This window comes from Chinchilla lanigera, unplaced genomic scaffold (genome assembly GCF_000276665.1).
Source record: "Chinchilla lanigera isolate Chin_1 unplaced genomic scaffold, ChiLan1.0 scaffold00001, whole genome shotgun sequence".
In the NCBI taxonomy this organism is placed as follows: Eukaryota; Metazoa; Chordata; class Mammalia; order Rodentia; family Chinchillidae; genus Chinchilla; species Chinchilla lanigera.
The window spans coordinates 19,283,246-19,303,114 of record NW_004955402.1 but is presented as its reverse complement, the minus strand read 5'-3'; the positions used below and the strand labels follow the sequence as shown (position 1 = coordinate 19,303,114).

The 19,869-nt window shown below is 46.5% G+C and overlaps 1 protein-coding gene across 1 annotated transcript in view; it reads right to left on the bottom strand.

Annotated features, from left to right (window-relative positions):
• The window catches only part of Rnf125 (ring finger protein 125, E3 ubiquitin protein ligase), a gene marked incomplete in the record, with an annotated part of 34,449 nt that overhangs the window by 7,491 nt on the left and 7,089 nt on the right, over positions 1 to 19,869 (bottom strand). Inside the window, 3 exon segments of the mRNA XM_005372751.2 lie at positions 307 to 403; positions 4,057 to 4,151; positions 6,994 to 7,147. Coding sequence (XP_005372808.2) covers positions 307 to 403; positions 4,057 to 4,151; positions 6,994 to 7,147 — 346 coding nt within the window.

Sequence of the window (19,869 nt, the reverse complement as noted above, 5' to 3'; positions counted from 1 at the left end):
AATAAAAATTAGGGGCTGGGGTGTGGCACAGTGCCTGCCTTGCAAGTGTGAAGTCGTGGGTTCAATTCCTGGTACCAAAAAAAAAAAATCTAAAGGAATAAAGCCAGGTGCAGGTGCAGTGGTGCATGCCTGTCATCCCAACACTCTGGAGGCTGGGGCAGGAGGATTGCTGCAAGTTCAAGGCCAGCCTGGGCTACAAAGTGAGTTCAAGGCCAGCCTGAACTGCACAGTGAAACACTGTCTCAAAAAGACAAAATTAATTAATTAATTAATTAAAAATAAAGGTACAATAACCAAAGTCCTTACCACGGGTCTCCTTTCAGATCTGTGATGAGTGATACAGTGATCCAGCAGGCTGTCTTCATCCAATTCCCTCTGGCAAAATGGACATACACACCTAGAACTGGCACAGAATTACAAATATTACTGAAATCTTGCCAGCTAAACAGGAGTCACTTAATTGAAAAAAAAATTTAAAAATAGAAGGGGCCAGGAAGTTAGCTCAGTGTTGCAGAGCCTGCCTGGCAAATGTGAGGTCCTGAGTTCAATTCCTGCTATACCCCAAAAAAGACTATAGGTGGACTTTTCTTTTTTTCTTTCTTTCTTTCCTTCCTTCCTTCCTTCCTTCCTTCCTTCCTTCCTTCCTTCCTTCCTTCCTGTCTCTCTCTTTCTTTTTCTGTCTTTTTGAGACTGGCTCTCATTATGCAGTTCAGGCTGGCCTTGAGTTCACTTTGTAACCCAGGCTGGTCTCGAACTCTCAACCATTGTTCTGCCTCAGCCTCCCAAGTGCTGGGATTACAGGCATGCGCCACCATATCCACCTTGGATTTACTTTCTAATTCTGGTTCTTTTGATTTTATTTTATTTTTTTTAACCTGGTAATGATTCTGATACCTAAATATTTTCCCACAAGAAATGTAAGTATAGCCAGATGTGCTGGCGCATGCCTGTAATCTCAGCACTTCGGAGGCTGAGGCAAGGAGGATTGTCATGAGTTCAAGACCAGCCTGGGCCACAGAGTGTGTTCAAGGCCAGCCTGAACTGCATAGTGAGACCCTGTCTCAAAAAGACAACAACAACAAAAAAAGAAATCTAAGTTACGTATCCTAAGAAAAACACAGCAGAGATGCAAATACAATACACATCTTTCGTGTCTTCAGTTGCACTGTCATGGCTGTCTCGATGTCCTGAATGGATTCAAAACATTTACCTTTCATGGTTGTTTTGACTTTGGGAAAGACTCAGAAGTCACATGGTACCAGATCCAGTGGATAAGGTGGCTGAGAATACACTGCAGTATGCTTTGTTTTGTTTTTAAACAGAAATTGCCAGGCATATTTTGAATCAGGACATCAAGGAAGCCACAGAATGACACCCACGGAAGAAGACTTCCAGAACTGCTTCAGATAGTGGCAAAAAGGATGGGATAAGGGTGTCTGAAGCTAGAGTATTTTGAAAGAGACTCACGTCAATATATCTTCTTTTTATTTCATTGATACGTTTTAGGCATACATAATGATCACATTCATCATAGGGAATTTATACCTATACATGTTATAACTTTATTATTTGTTCTTCTCATTCCCCCTACCTGCCCGTCTACCCCTCCACAATGTATCTTTTATTGTAATAACTTTTTTTAATCATACCACATAGATACAGCTTCCTGCTCCTCAGCACCTGTACTCCAGAGAAGCTTCCTGTGTAAGGATTTAAGATTTGAATCCTATAGCAAATTCTCATATAAAGCAAAGATTTCTATCATAAGTGAAAATATTACTCTAACCTATAAGACTATCAACGACGCTCACTATATTCTTTCCTGTGGTGCTAGAGATTAAACCAAGGGCCTGACACATGTGAGGCAATTGTTCTAGTTCTGAACTGAGCCCTCAGCCATATCTGTATCTTAAATTCTTTTGTTATGTAGTTCTAACCTGCAAAAGACATTAGGATTTAAATTGGTTTTTATATATTTTAAAATTTCCATAAAGCCCCCATCAGTCTTACAATCAAATCTGCAGCCGTTCTCAGACAATTTACCACCTTTACTTCCTACAGGTCCCTGTGGTAAATCTAGCAGAGTCCATGCTCTACTTACAGCTAAAATGGTCATTTAGAATTGGTAACACCATCCTATAAAACTAATGCTATAAGAAAAAAAAAAAAAAAAAAACTAATGCTATAAGAACAGGTAGGTTGAGGCCAGGTGTGGTGGCGCACGCCTGTAACCCCAGCACTTGGGAGGCTGAGGCAGGAGGATCATTGCGAGTTTCAGACCAGCCTGGGCTACAGAGTGAGCTCAAGGGCAGCCTGAACTGCAGAGAAAGACTCTGTCTCAAAAAAAAAACAAACAAACAAAAACACAAACACACAGGTATTCGCAGGCAATCTTTGGTAAAACAAACAAAAATATAAGCTGATCATTTAGACTCTCAGCCTGAAATATTTGAGCTCTATTCGGAATGTATTTGAGTTGAACTAACACTTCTGCCCGCGGAAGAGAACTTATCCTGACTGCCAGTACTGGGAAACGGAGTTCATGAGTGCTTGCGATAGTTACCAAGCCTCCAGCCTCGGCAGAACACAAAGCATTTCTTTATTTTGTAGGAGGGCAGGCGCCAAACTTTTTAATTGCCCCAATATAGCTGTTACCTTTCCTGACAAGAGTAATGACCTCTATCTGCTTCTTTTTCTTAGGAAATAATAGTTAATGCTCACCAGTCCCCATTACGTGACTAGCCATCCCCGTCCCTCCCCGGCCCCACGTACAATCCCCCGCCGAAGAGCCTGAAGAACCAGGCTCCCCGCCCAGGCCTGGGCTTCCCTTGTTCACACCGACATGCCACTTCCCATCTTCTGAAGAGAAACTAGCAAAATGAGAGAACTGAGAAACTGAGCTGAGGTACTGGAGACAGAAGAGTAAAGATAAATAATTGTTTAGTCACAAGCTACTTCAGGGATCTGTTCGTCCACAGAGTTCAAAAGAAACTAGAGAGTTCTGCATTCCGTTTTTGGATCTTCCTCAGCAGCAACGTCTCAGGAAATCGCTCCAGTGTTTCTAATGTGTCGTTAGTTCCCTCCTTCCACGCAGTGGTTTTTTTCTTTATTTTTTATTTTTATTTTTCATGCAGTGTTTGAAGTAGAGCAAAATTCTTTGAAATGATTACTATTACCAAATAAATACCAGTAACCAGGCATTATAGTTAAGAACCTACCCATAAATATTTCATAAGGAAAATAAACTTTCCCAGGCGAGGCTGAGGCAGGAGGATCGTTGCGAGTTCGAGACCACCCTGCTCTACAAAGTGAGCTCAAGGCCAGCCTGAACTGCACAGCAAGACCCTGTCTCAAAAAGGCAAAAAATAAATAAAAAATAAACTTCCCCAGCCCATTAAATTTTTGTCTTTTTGAGACAGGGTTTTGCTATGCAGTTCAGGCTGGGTTTGAACTCATTTATGTAGCCCAGGCTGGCCTCGAACTCACAAGGATCCCCTTGCTTCAGCCTCCCAGAGTGCTGGGATTGCAGGCATGCGCCACCACGCCTGGCTTTAAGTTCTTTTTTTTTTTTTAATTTTTTAAATTTTTTTTAAATTTTTCGTCTTTTTTTTCTGGTATCAGGAATCGAACTCACAACCTTGCACTTGCCAGGCAGGCGTTTTGCCGCTGAGCTAAACCCCCAGCCCTTTTTTTTTTTTTTTTTTTGGCTTTAAATTCTTTATAGATGTATGGTTTTAAGCCGGGCATGGTGGCGAACGCCTGTAATCCCAGTACTCGGGAGGCTGAGGCAGGAGGATCATTGCGAGTTTGAGGCCAGCCTGGGCTACAAAGTGAGCTCAAGGTCAGCCTGAACTGCATAGCGAGACCCTGTCTCAAAAAGACCAAAATAATAATAATAATAATAATGTACGGGTTTAGCATTAAATTTTTTTTTTTTAAAGTTTTTTTCCCGGTACCGGGAATCGAACTCGTGACCTCGCACTTGCCAGGCAGGTGCTGTGCCGCTGAGCTAAACCCCCAGCCCCTAGCATTAAATTATTCGGAATTAAAGCAAACCTTGTGGCGGGCTCCTCGAGCTCTTGGAGTGGTCCATATGTGTCGATGTACTTCTCACAAGTCCTGATGTGAGCCCGCATCTCACTAAGGCAAACCTACGGAAAGCAAATGCAAAATAAACTCGCTGTTGAAAGGGGACTTTATAAGACCCAGCTGTGCAACTTCCAAACAAGGTCGTGCCGTGGGGGTCAGTTGATTAAACAGATCTGTTCATCAAACAGCACCACAAAGTATTAGGCATTGCCAAGAATAACACTACCTTTAAATTTCTCCAATACTACAAAGACCCAGATGCTGAGCTTTCAAACTCAGTTCTTCTAGACTATGTATTTTTACAGGTGAGAAGATGCACAGTAAGTAAGAAATGGTATTTGCATGCCATCCTGTAAATAGGTCTTGGGAAAAAAAGAAGAGAAAGAAAAGTGGGTAAAGAAAAAGAGCAAGGTGAAGAAAATACAGGGAGAAATACAGAGATTTTTAACATCCATGAATCTTAGAGGGGTTCATACTAAATTAAGAGCGCTTCCATGCCTTAGGGCAAGACAGAAATACCATGGTTTTATAACATGGCCAGTATGACATCAACTCACTGTGCATAATACACTTACGGGCCCCATTAAGAGCAAACATAAAAGACAGCTCTTGCAGTCCATTTTTATCAACGCAGAAGAAAGCGTCCTTGTGCTCCCAGATACACACTCACGAGCCTCCTCGTGAGGGACATGGCTGACGTACGCATCTCCCACTAAATGCTGCCTTCGAGGCTCGGATAAGATCTTTTTTTTTTTGTTGTTTTTGTTTTTGTTTTTGTTTTGTTTTTCTCCGGTACCGGGAACCGAACTCACGACCTTGCGCTTGCCAGGCAAGCGCTTTTGCCGCTGAGCTAAATCCCCAGCCCCTCGGATAAGATCTTGCAGTGAAGGAAGCTCGGGAGAGCCGCGCCTTGGTGGCCAGGACACGTCGCTTCACGTCGCCCAAGCTACGGAAGCTCAGCCTCAAACGTGAAATCTACCCCGTCAAGGGAACGGTCATATTTTCAACAAAAGATGGAAACAAAAGCTGGTGGAAAAGTAAAGGCAAAATCCTCCCTTTGCAAATAAATATCCACAGGAAATTTATGAGCACTAGCACTGATCCACTGACGGATTCTGGCAGACAGGTTTATAAGCTTTAACACCCAACTCTGCACATTTAAATAAAGTTCTTTCATCTCTTTACTGCTTCCAGTAAAACAGTTCTTCCTCTGCGTTCCTTGGTCAGCAAAGGGAAGTGCTCCTCAGGGAAATCAGCAGTCTGTGGGCCAGGCAGAGACCAACAGATTGATGCATTTGTGGTCTAGAGGCGGAGGGACGTAAGACACTGGAAGAGACGCCTACGAAACGTAAGCCACGTGCCTGCTGCCACAGTGCTTACAGTCTGCGGAGACAGGCAGACGGGACTCTGGTATAAACGCGAGAACGCTGAGCCCCAGTCCTGGCGAAGGGACAAGCTGGCCCCGACTCTGAAGAATAGGTGGAGTTGAAATGGCTCTGAAAGGAACGGACAGCATTCCCGGCGAAAGAGACAGCAGAAAAGGGGAGAGCTAGACACCAGTGACAAATCAGACGTGAGGGAACATGAAAAAGGGAAAGGGATTTCTTCGCGGAATAGCTGGGACACTGCCAAAAGACACCAGGGGTGAGCTGAGAAGCTCTGACTCTGTACGGGGAATGTTGTGTGATGACAAAGTAAGGAAAAGTAAACAATAATCTATTATGTGGGGGTTTTTGTTTGTTTGTTTGTTTTTAGACAGGGTCTTGCTCTGTAGTTCAAGCTGGCCTGGACTCACTGTGCAGCCCAGGCTGGTCTTGAACTTATGGTGACCCTCCTGCCTCGGACTGCCCAGTGCTAGGATTACAAGTGTACACCAGCATGCCTGGCTTCTATTATTTTTATTTTCCTTTGTCTTTCTGAGAAATTATCTCGCTGTGCAGTTCAGGCTATCCTTGAGCTCACTTTGTAACCCAGGCTGATCTTGAACTTGTACGGATTCTCCCGCCTCAGCCTCCTGAGGGCTGGGATTACAGGTGTGCACCACCACACCCAGCATATCACTTCTTTTCTCTTACATCCAATTAAAATTATTTCACTAAAATGCCTCCAAACAATCTCTTCTTCAGCGTCTAACACTATCACCCCTATGTAGTTTCCTCACCTGACCCACTTGTTCCACCAACTCTGTGTTTCCTCCAACCCCTCTGCACACACATGCTAGAAACGGGAAAGCCCGGCCTTGGCACTGCACAGCGTACACTCTTTGAGCGCCTTCCTATCTCATTAGGACAAAGTCTACTCTCACGTGTTCTCCAAGACCTCCTCGGGTCTGATCCACCTAGAATAATGTCCAAAGTGAAAAACTTCGACAAGGAAGTAGCTGACAAGTGTGGCAGTCCAGAATAATAAAGGCAGGCGGATGCCACCAGAATTGAAAATGAGAGCTCATTGGTGGGCTGCAACAACTAGCAGGGATGGGCCAGGTGTGGTGGCACATGCCGGTAATCCCAGCACTCAGGAGGCCGAGGCAGGAGGATTGCTGTCGGTTTAAGGCCAGCCTGGGCTATATCGTGAGTTCAAGACCAGCATGAACTGCACAGTGAGACCGTCTAAAAAAAAGAAAAAAGAAAAAAAAAAGACCAGCAGGGATGGAGGGGAGGCCAGGTAATAGGGGGTCATCAGAGTAGTAGGACAAGGAGATGGAGGTAGGCAATGAAAGCTTTGAAAAAATTAGGTGAAGACAGGAGTTCTAGGGACCGTTTATCGGAAACCTTACACAAAGTGCAGAAAAGTAGGAAGGCTGAGGCAGAAACCCTTTAGAAAAGGACAGGAATACAAGCCTAGGTGAAATGAAAATTTCCCCAAGAACCTAGGCCGGAAGCCACGCCCACAGGGGTCACGTACCGGGGTGTCGCACTCGGCGCAGTTCCGGTACTCCGCCTTCATCCTCCTCACCACGTCCGTGGCAGGAACGCCCTCCGAGGGAAGATAGGCCCGGCAGTAGGGACAGGTCCACTTGCTGCTCTTTAGACTGGTAGCAATACAGGAACGGCAGAACCTACCCAGAACCAACCAAGAACACATCACTCTCGCGCAAAGACACAAAGGAGCGCCCCCCCACGGGTCTGTGTGAGCTGTAATTTACTGACACCTTGCACAGTGACCCACACCGCCAACTCACAGGTCCACTTGCTTCCCAGAGCGCCTCCCAGTCAGACACATCCTCACACCCGCACTTGCACACGTTTCAGCAAAAGCAAGGACACAAAGTGGGTAGGAGAGGATTACTACAAACCCAGTTAAAACTGTAACTCAGCAGGGTGCAATGATACATGCTTGTATTTGCAGCTACCCAGAAGGCTGAGGCAGGAGGGTTGCCAAGTTTGAGTCCAGTTCGAGTAATTTAATGAGTTAATGAGACCCTGTCTCAAAAAAAAAGACAGTGGTGGGAGTGGGGGTTGGGAATGGGGAATGGGGACTCAGATGTAGCTCACAGAGGAAAAAACAGAGTTTGAAGCCTGGCATGGTGGTGGTCCAGGCCTCTAATCCCAGCAGGATCGGGGTGAGTTTAGGGCCAGTCTGGGATACATAGTGACTGAGTCCAGGCCAGCCTGAACTGTGTAGTGACACCTTGTTTCAAAAACAAAAACAAAAACAAACACAGAGCTTGGTGAGCTGATAGACTCCCCCTCCTATTTTCTACCAGCCAGTTTCTAATCTCTCTAAGTAATCACTGATGCTTAAAAGTGACCTACACCTCAATCCACAAAATGTTATATTTATCAAGTGGTTTTGGTTTTTTTTTTTTGTCTTTTTTGAGACAGGGTCTCCCTATGCAGTTCAGGCTGGCCTTAAGCTCACTTTGTAGCCCAGGCTGGCCTCGAACTCACAACGATCCTCCTGCCTCGGCCTCCCAAGTGCTGGGATTACAGGCGTGCGCCACCATGCCTGGCATCAAGTGTTTTTTGTTTCTGTCTTTTTGTTTTGTTTTGTTTTTCTCCGGTACCGGGAACCGAACTCATGACCTTGCACTTGCCAGGAAGGCGCTTTTGTCGCTGAGCTAAATCCCCAGCCCCTGTTTCTGTCTTTTTGAGACGGGGTCTCACTCTGCAGTTCAAGCGGGCATTGAGCTCATGTTGTAGCCCAGGATGGTCTCGAACTTGCAATGATCCTCCTGCCTCAGCCTCCCCAGTGCTACGATTATAGGCATGCACCACCATGCCTGGCTGCCTATGCTAATGCTAAGTATCCTTTGTGTGCTGATAACTGAAGGAAATACTTCTATGAATAATGGCCAATATAATTGAGACTTAAAGGAGAAAAAGAAAGGAAGGGTTTGGAAGATAGCTGTGCTTATCCATTACTAAAACTGATCACGGGAACGCATTTGAATGCTACCTGAGTGCCCATTAGCAGTGGAGTAGGAAAAAAATTCACACAGCAGACTTCACAAAACTAGAATGGACCATCCTGCCAACTCACCACCCTGGCAGAGCGCTTGATCATCGCACTGAGCTAAGGAAAGCAGAGGCAAAAGTGTACACCACATTATTTCATTTATGGAAAGGACAAAAGCAGGCAAACTAATCTTTGTTGTTACAAGTCAGTGGTCATAGCCATGAAAGGTCAGAAGAAAGGACAATGAAATTGTGGTGTGCAGATTGGTAAAACACCTGATAAGCCAGTCTTTCCAAACCCTTCTTTAACTCTCAGTTATACCCAGCCATTATTCTTGGAAGTATTCCCTTCCGGGCCTTTTATCAATTATCAGCACACAAAGGGTACTTAGCATTAGCATAGGCAGCCGGGCGTGGTGGCGCACACGTGTAATCCCAGCACTGGGGAGGCTGAGGCAGGAGGATCCTTTTGAGTTCAAGGCCAGCCTGGACTACAAAGTGAGCTCAAAGTCAGCCTGAACTGCATAGTGAGACCTTGTCTCACAAACCAAACAAAACATTAGCACAGGCTCCAGGCACCTTGATGTTTATGCCTGGCCAGGAGCCACTCCCCACTTTTCTTACAGTAGCATCTTGCTTTGGCTCCAAGGAAACTACTCCTCAATCAGGGGCAAGCTAGGTGGGACCCCAGGCAAGTCCTGCCATCCCCCATGATGGCCTCATCCCCCATGATGTCATCATCCCCCATGATGTCATCATCCCCCATGATGTCAGCACCTGGCTGGACAGGGCCAGGCAGGGCCGTGAGAACCTCCCAGGAGCGGGGTACCTGATGGGACTGAACTGCTCTTCCTGAAACCTTCATCTCTGTTCAGGTCCCCAGACTTTTCTTTCTGCTTCTGTTAGTATCTGGTAACTTTTACGGTTGATATTTCAGATTTGATTCACTGATTCTTTAAAAAATATGTAATTCATTTAACCTTAAAAAAAGAAAAAAGCCCTGAGAAGGGCTGGGAATATGGTAGGTGGTTGCCCAGCTTCTATCTCCAGCTCAACAAATGAACAAAAAATAAAAGGAAACAAAACAAAGCCCCAGAAAGATCAACATTCCCATTTACATATGAGGAAACCGAGGTACTCAGCCGGTAGGTTACTTCCATGAGGTGACAGATATAGAAAGGGCCAGAATTTGATGGGTCTTAAAATGGGCTTGCTTCTTTGTGTGTTTTGTTTTTTGAGTCAGAGTCTCTAGCTATGTAATCCAGACTGGCCTTGAACTCACTATGTAACTCAGGCTGTCCTCGAACTCACAGAGATCCTCCTGACTCAGCTTCCAGAGTGCTGCAATCATAGGTGTATACCACAGGTCCTGCTAAACTAGATTTTCCCACCCTAAGTGCAGTTCATTCCACCATCACAGGCGCCCGCCCCCGGGTGAAAAGAGCAATATTTTAGGAATTAAGCGACTTGAATCCTCTATTCTCTCACGCTTCTCTCTACTCGAAGTTCTAAAGCACAATCTGCCCTCACAGACCTCTGAGAACTGGTTCTCAAAGTGCAGTCTTTTTTGCCCTCAAAGAGTAGGCTTGAAGGATGTACATCACACTTGTTTCAAGTGCTCAACTCAACTTGCTTTTCCTTTGGTGGGTCTGCAGATTGAACCCCGGACACACACACACACACACACACACACACACACACCCAGCGCTAGATTAAACCCAGAGCCTGCAGCCTGCCAGGCAAGTGCTCCACCACTGAGCTATATCTTCCTCAACTCAAAACTCACGTGCCACATTTAACACCTACGCTTGTCACGTGAGTTATTCTGCTTACATTGTTTAGAAGCAGGCAGGTTACACTTTGGGTTTGACTGACTAAACAGTTTCCCTCATTTCCTCAAAACTTAAGTTCTGTGCCAATCCGAGCAGAAGTGCTGGGGTCGCACCCCGCAGCAAGTACCTGTGCACCTCACGCATAGGTACCTTGCCCCATAGGCTCGCTCCTTCTCACTTTCCTGATGGCAAACTGCAGCTCGGAGGGAGAGGTGCAGCAACACGCCATGCTTGCTCCGCTTACTCACCAGAGACAGTTGCGCTTTTATTAGACAGCAAAATGATTTATTTGGTTTTTTGGGTTGTTTTTTTTTTTTTGAGACAGGGTTTCACTATGCAGTTTAGGCTGGCCTTGAACTCACTTTGCAGCCCAGGCTGGCCTTGAACTCCTGCCTCAGCCTCTGGAGCACTGGGATTATAGACATGCACCACCTGGCCTAGTTAAATTATTTTAAAAATTTTTTTAGGTACTGGGAATTGAACTCAGGACCTTGTGCCTGCCAGGCAGGCACTTGTGCCACTGAGCTATATTCCCGGCCCCTAGCTAAATTATTTAGAAAGTCTGTAGGCAGCCAGACAGGGCTGGGCCCTCGAAAGTTCAGGGCAGAGACAGCTGTGGCTGGGGGCACATTCACTGCAGGCCAGGATTCACAAAAAGAGGAACTACTCACCCACATACTTCCCCTAGGGGTGAGCAGCAGGGATTTTCTAAGAAGGCATCAATCACCTTAGGTGGGGACCAAACCTCCTTACCCCACCCCTTCCAGGAAAGTCTTTGTCCCCTCGCTACTGACTTGCTTCCCCCATTTGATCCCCATTTGATGGATATCACTTAAGCAACTATACATGTAACCTTATGGGTTCACTAAGGTCTTGTCCCACCTGACTCCCCTCCCGTGATCTTCCAGCTGGAAGCGACTATACTTACAATCTTATTGATTGCAGTTCTGTCCCCCCTTAGACCTGCCTCACCTCATGGTTTTGCTCTACAAGACTCACTTGAGAAGTGGGGTCTTGGGCCACCCCCGCCTGGGGACCCCTTCTGTTTCCTCTTAGACAGAAGCTTTTCTTTTCCTCAATAAATTCTTCCTCCTCTTTAACGTCTTTTTTTTTTTTGTACCAAGAATCGAACTCAGGACTTTGCACTTGCCAAGCAGGTGCTTGTGCCACCGAGCTATGTCCCAGGCCCCTCTTTAACTTCTGTTCCTAGAATTCATTATTTGATTTTAGGGAACACGAACGTGGTGTTCTGCCCTTCTAGCAGGTAGGGAGTTATATTTCCCTTATGTTATTTGGAGCTCCTACATCATACACCCTATATCACTTGGATCTTCAGTTTCAGTAGGGCCTCAATGTTTGTAGTCTTTCTCAAGGGATCTCACTATGCTTCCCCAAAAATAATATTGTAGGCAGCTAAGTTGGTTGTAACTATTACAGGCAGCTCGCAGGGCTGGCCCTCAGCTCCCGAGACAATTGTGCCTGTAGGCACAATTCACCGAAGGCCAGGCCTCAGGAAAAAGAGGAAGGACTTCGCCCACATACTTCCCCTAGGAATCAGCAGCACTGATTGATATTCCTAATAGGCATCCATCACCTTGGGTGGGGGACTGGGAGCCTCCTAGCCCATTCCTTCCCGGAAGGAAAATCCTTGTTTTACTTCCTGTACACCATGTAACTTGCATCCCTATTTGATCCCTGTTTAACCAGTATCACCTAAGGGACCCTACTTGTAACCTTATTGGTTCACCATAGTTTTGTCCCACCCCACAGCCACTTCACAACTTTCCACTGGCTCGATGTTACCTAAGCAACTACCCTTGTAATCTTATTAGCTGACTATAGTTTTGTCCCACTTTGAATCCACCTCACCTCATGGCTTTGCTCAATGAAACACCCTTGAGAAGCGGGGATAGGCAGACAAGCCAGTTTACAGGCCCCCTTCTGTCCCTGTTAGACAGAAGTTTTCTTCTTTCTTTTTCTTTCTTTTTCTTTCTTTCTTTCTTTCTTTCTTTCTTTCTTTCTTTCTTTCTTTCTTTCTTTCTTTCTCTTTCTCTTTCTTTCTCTTTCTCTCTCTCTCTCTTTCTCTTTCTCTCTCTTTCTCTCTCTTTCTCTCTCTTTCTCTTTCATCTTTTTGAGACAGGGTCTCACTAGCAGTTCAGGCTGGCCTTGAACTCACTTTGTAGTCCAGGCTGGTCTCGAACTTGCAATGATCCTCCTGCCTCAGCCTCCTGAGTGTTGGGATTATAGGCATGCACCACCACGCCTAGCTGACAGAAGCCTTGTTTCTCTCAATAAACTCTTCCTACTCCTAACCTCCACTGTTCCTGAAATTCATTCCTTAATTTTAGGGAACACGAGCTTGGAATTTCGGACAAATATCAGGTTGGGAATTATAATCTTTCCCTTAAATTATTTGGTCGTCGTATACCATAAGACCTAACTGGAAAATAATCAGCTTTGCAAACCAGAGATCAAGAATGCCACCCCAGTCAGCCTTTTCCTGCCTTAGCTGCCATCAGTGGCTGCTCTGTAAGGCAAGGATAGGCTGAGGGGGGCTGGCATTTTTGATCTTTAATTTGCAATACTGATTATTTTCCGGGAAACAGGGCAATTCCTCTCAGTGACAAACAGAAGCAGCAAGATATAGACCAATGCCCGGATGTGGTGGTGCACATCTGTAATCCCAGCACTCAGAGGAGGCTGAGGCAGAACTGCCACCAGTTTGAGGCCAGCCTGGATACACAGTGACTTCAAGACCAGCCCCAAGTACATAGTGAGACCCTGTCTCAACACCCCACCCCCTAAAAGATTCTACATAGCTCAGTGGTAGAGCACTTCTGGGTTCAATCCCTGGTACTAAAAAAGAAAAAAGACCACTGGAGATACACCTCGCTGAGGCCTAGCCTAGAATGCACAAGGCCTCAGGTTTGATCTCCAGCTCTACAAAAACCGAAAAGAACAAGTGCATATTGAACTCGGGTTCATATTATGTATGCTGACGTAAGAGAATGTGCTGAAATGTGCAGCTTAAAATGCTTAAAATACGGTGGACTGATGACTTAACAGGAATGTGATAAAAGCAAATATAGCAAATTGTTAAGAATTGTGTTGTACAGGCAGTGGTTATGCGAGCACTCGCTGTAGAATTCTTTCAACTTGGCTGCATGTTTGAAATTCTTTTTTTTGTTGGTTTTTTTTTTTTCTTCCGGTACCAGGAATCGAACTCACGACCTCGCACTTGCCAGGCAGGCGCTTTGCCGCTGAGCTAAATCCCCTGCCCCATGTTTGAAATTCTTCATAACAAAAAATTGGGGAACATTATTCATTTTACTATGATTTAATATTTCTTAGTAAAATATTACTTGACTTTTATTTACTCTTGAGAAAAACTTAGTTGGAAAATTAGAAAGGAAAATGTTTCGAGATGGAGATATCTTAAATATTTAATGGAATGTGATTTGAACAGAAAAAAAATTAAATATATTTTAAGGTGATTAAAAATCCAGTGTAAGTAAAGAGCACAAAAGTTCTGGTTTCTGAGATGGTGTTTCACTACACAGATCAGGCTACCCTTGAAATTACTATGTAGCCCAGGCTGGCCTTGAACTCAGGGCAGTCCTCCTAGCACGGAATAATTTAAAATGTAAAAGGTTGACGAGAAAATCTCAACTTTTAAAAATGAATGTTTGTACTTCTAATAAGAACAGTTATTCCATGAACTATAATGAAGACTTATGAGAGAGCTCATCCACCTGTACAAATCTCCCCAGACTTATCCATATAAGCAGTGGGTCGAAGGTATGCTAAGGATTGAGCCCAGTTCTGAGCCTGTCTTTACCTGTCTTTACAGAACTATACCCACAATATAGTACAAAGGCAAAACCCTTATCAGCTGGCTATTGCCAAACAGCGTTTGACCTGCCAGGGAGGAAACAGGCCTCGCAGAACGACCTGGCTCTGAAGTCAAACAAATAGACCAGGGGGTGATAAGTGTGTTAAGAGTAAGGTTGTTGACAGAAAAATACAGCCGGATGAGATAGCAGGAGCTCATGGGTGGGTCCTAGAGACGACCTGGGGATCATTTTCCCAGGTGAAAACCAAAGGGAAGAGAGGGCCTATCTCTCGATGTTTGGGAGCCAGCCTGGTTCACATCCAGGACATGGGGAGAGTCAGGTAGGCAGGGAACCAATCCAAAGACCAAAGCTAAGAGGAACAGAATAGAATGGAGGTTTTGTTTTGCTTTGTTTTGTCCCCCCCCCCCATACCGGGAATTGAACTCATGACCTCACACTTTGCCAGGCAGGTGCTGTGCCGCTGAGCTAAATCCCCAGCCCCAGAACGGAGGTTTTAAGCGGGAGGCTGACCTGATTTGATTGACGTTGTATGGGTCACTGTGGGTCCCATGTGAAGAACAGATTACAGACTTCTTAGAGGGACACAGGAATATGGTTTTAAATTGTTCCATGTGTCCCTTCAGGCACGATGGTGACTTCTACCAGCAAAGCAGCAGCTGACAGTTGTAAGCAGATTAGGATCGAACTTAGAAGTATAAGCAGAGAAACAACAAATAAAAAAACAAAAACCCCTCCAGCCCATGCAACCATCTGCTGTCATGGTTCTGGAATCATACAGCCTGCAGCTTCTGCACAGTGGGGCACATATTTTATGTCATGATTCATTGGAAGGGCTTTTGCTTGTACTTCTTTTTTTTGGAACCAGAAATCAAACTCAGGACCTCCAGCTTGCCGGGCAAGCACTGTGCAGCTGAGCTATCTCACCCCTGCTTGTACTTCTACATTAAATCTTCTCTAACAATGGATCATAAGGGATAGGCCTAAATGCAGACATTCTCAGAGCTTAGGCCCTCCCACCATGAACAGGCCAACAAGCATTCCTCTGAAGCACTTATGTATCCAACTAGGGTACTCTCAAAGGCCAACCTGGACATCTGTCTTTCAGTCTCCAAAAATTGCCTTTGCGATCTCTGCATACTACGCTTGATTTTTTTTTTTTTTTTTTTGTCTTTTTGAAACAGGGTCTCGCTATGCAGTTCAGGCTGGCCTCAAACTCACAATGATCCTCCTGCCTCAGCCTCCCAAGTGCTGGAATCACAGGCGTGCACCATCAAACCCGGCTCAAGACTCTTGATTTTAAATTTTATTCTCTATGGGAAATTTCATTTCCCTTAAACATAAAATCTTAGAGATTTATCTCTCTATAACCCTGAAAAAGTCCTTAAATGACTGCATCATGATAAAATCAAACAGCATCACCTAAGGGAGTGTTTATGAAACCTCAAAGATGACAGAATGACTTGGGGATCTTGTTAAACTACATCGTCCTGTTCAGGTGATCTGAGCATTGCAATTCTGTAATGCTGCTGGTCCAATGTCCAGTAACCAGCCGGTGATACCGCTCAGTGGCATAAGCACCTGCCTGGCAAGTGCAAGGTCCTGAGTTCGATTGCCAGTACAAAAAAAAAAGTCCAGTAACCAGAGTCTAAGGAGAATCTTGAATAAAACACAATCTTAGCCAGGCATGGTGGTACACACCTGTAATCTCAGCACTCCAGAGGCAGGAGGATCACCACGAGTTTGAGGCCAGTCTGGGCTACATAGATGAAAGCTAGCCTGAACTACAAAGCAAGACTCTATCTCAAAAAAACAAAAAACACAATCTGCTATACTATTTGGGTCCTGTTTGTTAGAGCATACACAGCAATAATATTTAATTTGCCTTTGACAATACTGATGTTGCTAAGTAAATGTGGAACAGTCTAACCACCACAGGAGGCAGACTGTGGACCAGCTTAATTGCATCTTTCTGCAATTCTCACCACTTCAGGTGAAGATAAGTAATCATATAAAAGAAATGGCTGGGCCTGGGGATATAGCTCAGTGGCATAAGCGCCTGCCTCATAAGCACAAGGTCCTGAGTTCGACTCCCAGGACCAAAAAAACAAAAACAAACAAACAAAAAAAAAAACAGTTAAAGGGGTTCAAAAGCCACCACAGGACTTCTGTTACCCAAACTACAAGTCCAAAGTGCATAACTACATGACACTACGGACTAGCATTCGCTTCCTGAGTGGTACTTACCCAATAATACAAACTGAGTTTTATTTTGGAGTCACTCACGATTTCAAGTAATTTCTAAGATGTAACAGCCAGACCTCCAAGGAGCGGCTTTCAAGAGTTTTGGGGTTAGGGTACCTAGGCCCTCACTCACTATATCTGAACAACACAGCCGTGTGCGCTGGGAGGAGGGGCTGTTCTGTACACAAGGAGCATGGGTTAGTCGTGTTCAAGCTGCAGTTTCACCTTAAAATCATTAGTGGAAAAATCATAGATTAACTTTTCGTTGTTGTTTGAGACAGTGTCCCACAAGGCAGCTCAGACTGGGCTTGAACTCGCTCTGTAGTCTAGGCTGGCCTCAAACTCCAGCACCCTGGGATTGCACGGGTACACCACCACACCGGGCCATGGGTCACCTCTTATATGAATAATCGTTCGCAATCGGGTAGGCAATCTCACAAACTCCCCCTGTGCAACCTGGTTTCCTGTGCCCGTGTGACGCTCCACGCCATCAGGGGGGTGACTGAGCTGTCCGGGCTGAGGCCAAGCGCTGCACCGGCCACTCCTCACCTCCGCTCCCCGTTCACCAGCACTGTCTTCTAATTCCCTCCTCGTTCCTGTGCTTGAGGTTTTTTTCCCTCGTTGGTTCATTCCCATCACCACACAAAACAGTCTGCGCTTCTTCTTTTAAGACTCTTTTTACCTTCCAGTTGCTGCTCCAATTTTTCCTCCCCCACCATGGCTATCTACCTCCCTCATCTCTGAGCCCTGCGATTCTGCTCCACTCTGGTGCGACCACCACGCCGCTGGAACTGCTCTACTTGTCTCTTTTGTTTGTTTTGAGGCAGGGTCTCGCTATGCAGTTCAGGCTGGCCTTGAGCTCACTTTGTAGCCCAGGCTGGTCTTGAACTTCCAACAACCCTCCTGCCTCAGCCTCCCGCGTGCTGGGATTACGGGGATTACAGGCGTGCGCCACCCCGCCCGGCTGGAAGTGCTCTTCTTGAGACCATGCATGGCCTCCACGTCACTAATTCAATGATCAGTTCTGTCGTCTTCCAGGCCTGTAAGCAGCCGTGGGTTCCGCGGCGCCCTCTGTCCTCCTTGAATAATTCTGCGCTCAGCCAGCATATCCCACTGTGGTTTCCTCTCATTCCTTATCTGGTCCTTGCCTAGCTTGCCCGGCTCGGTGTGTAAATGTTGGTGCACGGAGACTGCGTGGGCCACCATGCCCGACTTACACCCCTTCCTCGGTAAACTCGCGCCAGGGTGTACCCAGTGCGTGCCATGATGCCCATGTTCACGCCTACAGTCCAGGTGTCTTCCCACTTCCCCACCCCCACATCCAACAGCCTGCACAAAGCTTCGACACTGAGGTCATCCTGGACTCCGCCCTTTCTCTCACACCCCGTCTTCTCAGTTGCACCTTGAAATACATCTAAAGTCTTGGCATTCTCGGGGCCCCTCCTAACCCACTCTCCTAGAGTCTGTTCCATTTCTTTTGTCTTTTTGAGACAGGGTCTTGCCATGCAGTTCAGGCTGGCCTCGAACTCAGAAGAATCCTCCTGCCTCAGCCTCCCGAGCGCTGGGATTACAGGCGTGCGCCACCACGCCCGGCTGAGTCTGTTCCATTTCAAGTCACTCCATTTCCGTCCCTGTTCAGACGCTACACTGGGAAAAAGTGACGGGAGCAAAACCAGCAGAACGGAGAGGCCAGAGGCAGCTGGGCGGATGCGTGCGGGGTGTCAGCACCAACCCAGCCGGGACCTCTCACTGGCTGGGGTCAGAGGCCGCAGACTCCTCACCCCGCCGTGGAGCGCACGCAGCCCCGTGCCGACGTCCAGACCATTTCCCAGGCCCACCAGATTCCCAGTGACGCAGGCTCAAGTGCTCAGCACCCCGGTGGCTCTGGGTTCCCCGTTGCTTTGCACGTGAGGCAGAGGCTGGGCTGGGTCTTTGCACATCCGGGTTCTTCCCAGTGGACCCAGGGGACTCGGCACCCTCCCTGAAGACGCAGACAGAAGAGTGTGGGCTCCGCTTGTCCAAAACTTACTTCCTTTGTGCATTCAGTGTGTAAATTGAGGTAGTTTGGGGAAGGAGGAAGAAAGGCTACTCAGAAAAAAGGCCAACTTCTCCTAAATGCCCCGCCCCACCCGCACGACTGGCCCTCCGCAGTGAGCGTGGCCAGCGGGCTTCCTTGCCCTACACTTCTCCAGGCGGAGGCGGTACATCAGGAAACCCCTTCTGAATGGTTCCTGTTTAACTAAGCGCGGACCTCCAGGCAAGTACCTAAAACATGTAGTAATCAGACAGACTAATTCTGTGTGTTGAATTTAACAAGAAATTCTTGGGAGACAGGAGATCCTCACTCAGAAGGCCCGCGAACTGCTAACACCGGGGATGGCGTCGGGGCCCTCCCTGCGCGTGCCCTGCGCTGCCTGAGGAACTAGAGCCGGCGGTCCATGAGCTCCTGGCCCCGCGGTTGGGTCTGGGCTTTGCTTGCGCCCGGACCTCCTGGACGTCACAGACACAGGCGGTCCGTGATCACCGCCAGTGCAGCCCCTGTCTCGCTGCTCTGCATGCCCTGAGCTGCCTGGAGACACCGAATCAGGTGGTCCACAAACTGTTGACGCTGCAGTTTTTGTCTGGGTTCTGCCTGTGCCCTGAACTGCCTGGGGGCACAGGTCCACTGGTCCGTGATTGCGCCATCAGTGCAACCCACTTCTGGGTCACACGCATGCCCCGAGCTGCGAGGGGACACTGGGTCAGACGGCCTGACCTCACAGTTGGCATCTGAGACCTGGGAGAGCTAGGTACACTTCACCGTCTGCTGGAAGACCCCAGACTAAGCAGCGCATCTGAGCGGACACGGGTGCAAGCTCGACCACCAGGAAAACTAGGGACACCAGCGACTTTTGCTGAGCTGCCAGGGAACAGAGACTGAGCATTCAGCATCTGGTATCAAACATGACAAAAGGAAGGACTAAAACACAATGTCAGAACTCTGCCCCACTCAGAACCAGTCCAGGAGATGTCGACATAGGAGAACTTGGTACACACCTGAAATTGCTGAAATGATCGCAATGGAAGTAAAGAAACAACTCCAACAGGCCACACAAGAGATCAGATCAGAAATAACCTCTCAGGCAAAAAATGAAATGACAATAATAATGAAAGAATTGCTCAGCACATCTAAAGAAGAAATATATAAAAAATAGATGAACATAAGACAACGGATAGAAATGTTAAATGAGCAATATAGGAATGAACTAGAATGCATGAAACAGATTCAAAGAGACATCCAGGAAATCAAAGCTTCCGTTGAATGCTGGCAAGAAAGAACCAACATTGCGAAAATGGCCATACTACCAAAATTGTTGTACAGATTCAATGCAATTCCCATTAAACTATCATTAGCATATCTCATAGATCTAGAGAAAACATTCCTTAAATTCATCTGGAACCAGAAGAGACCCAGAA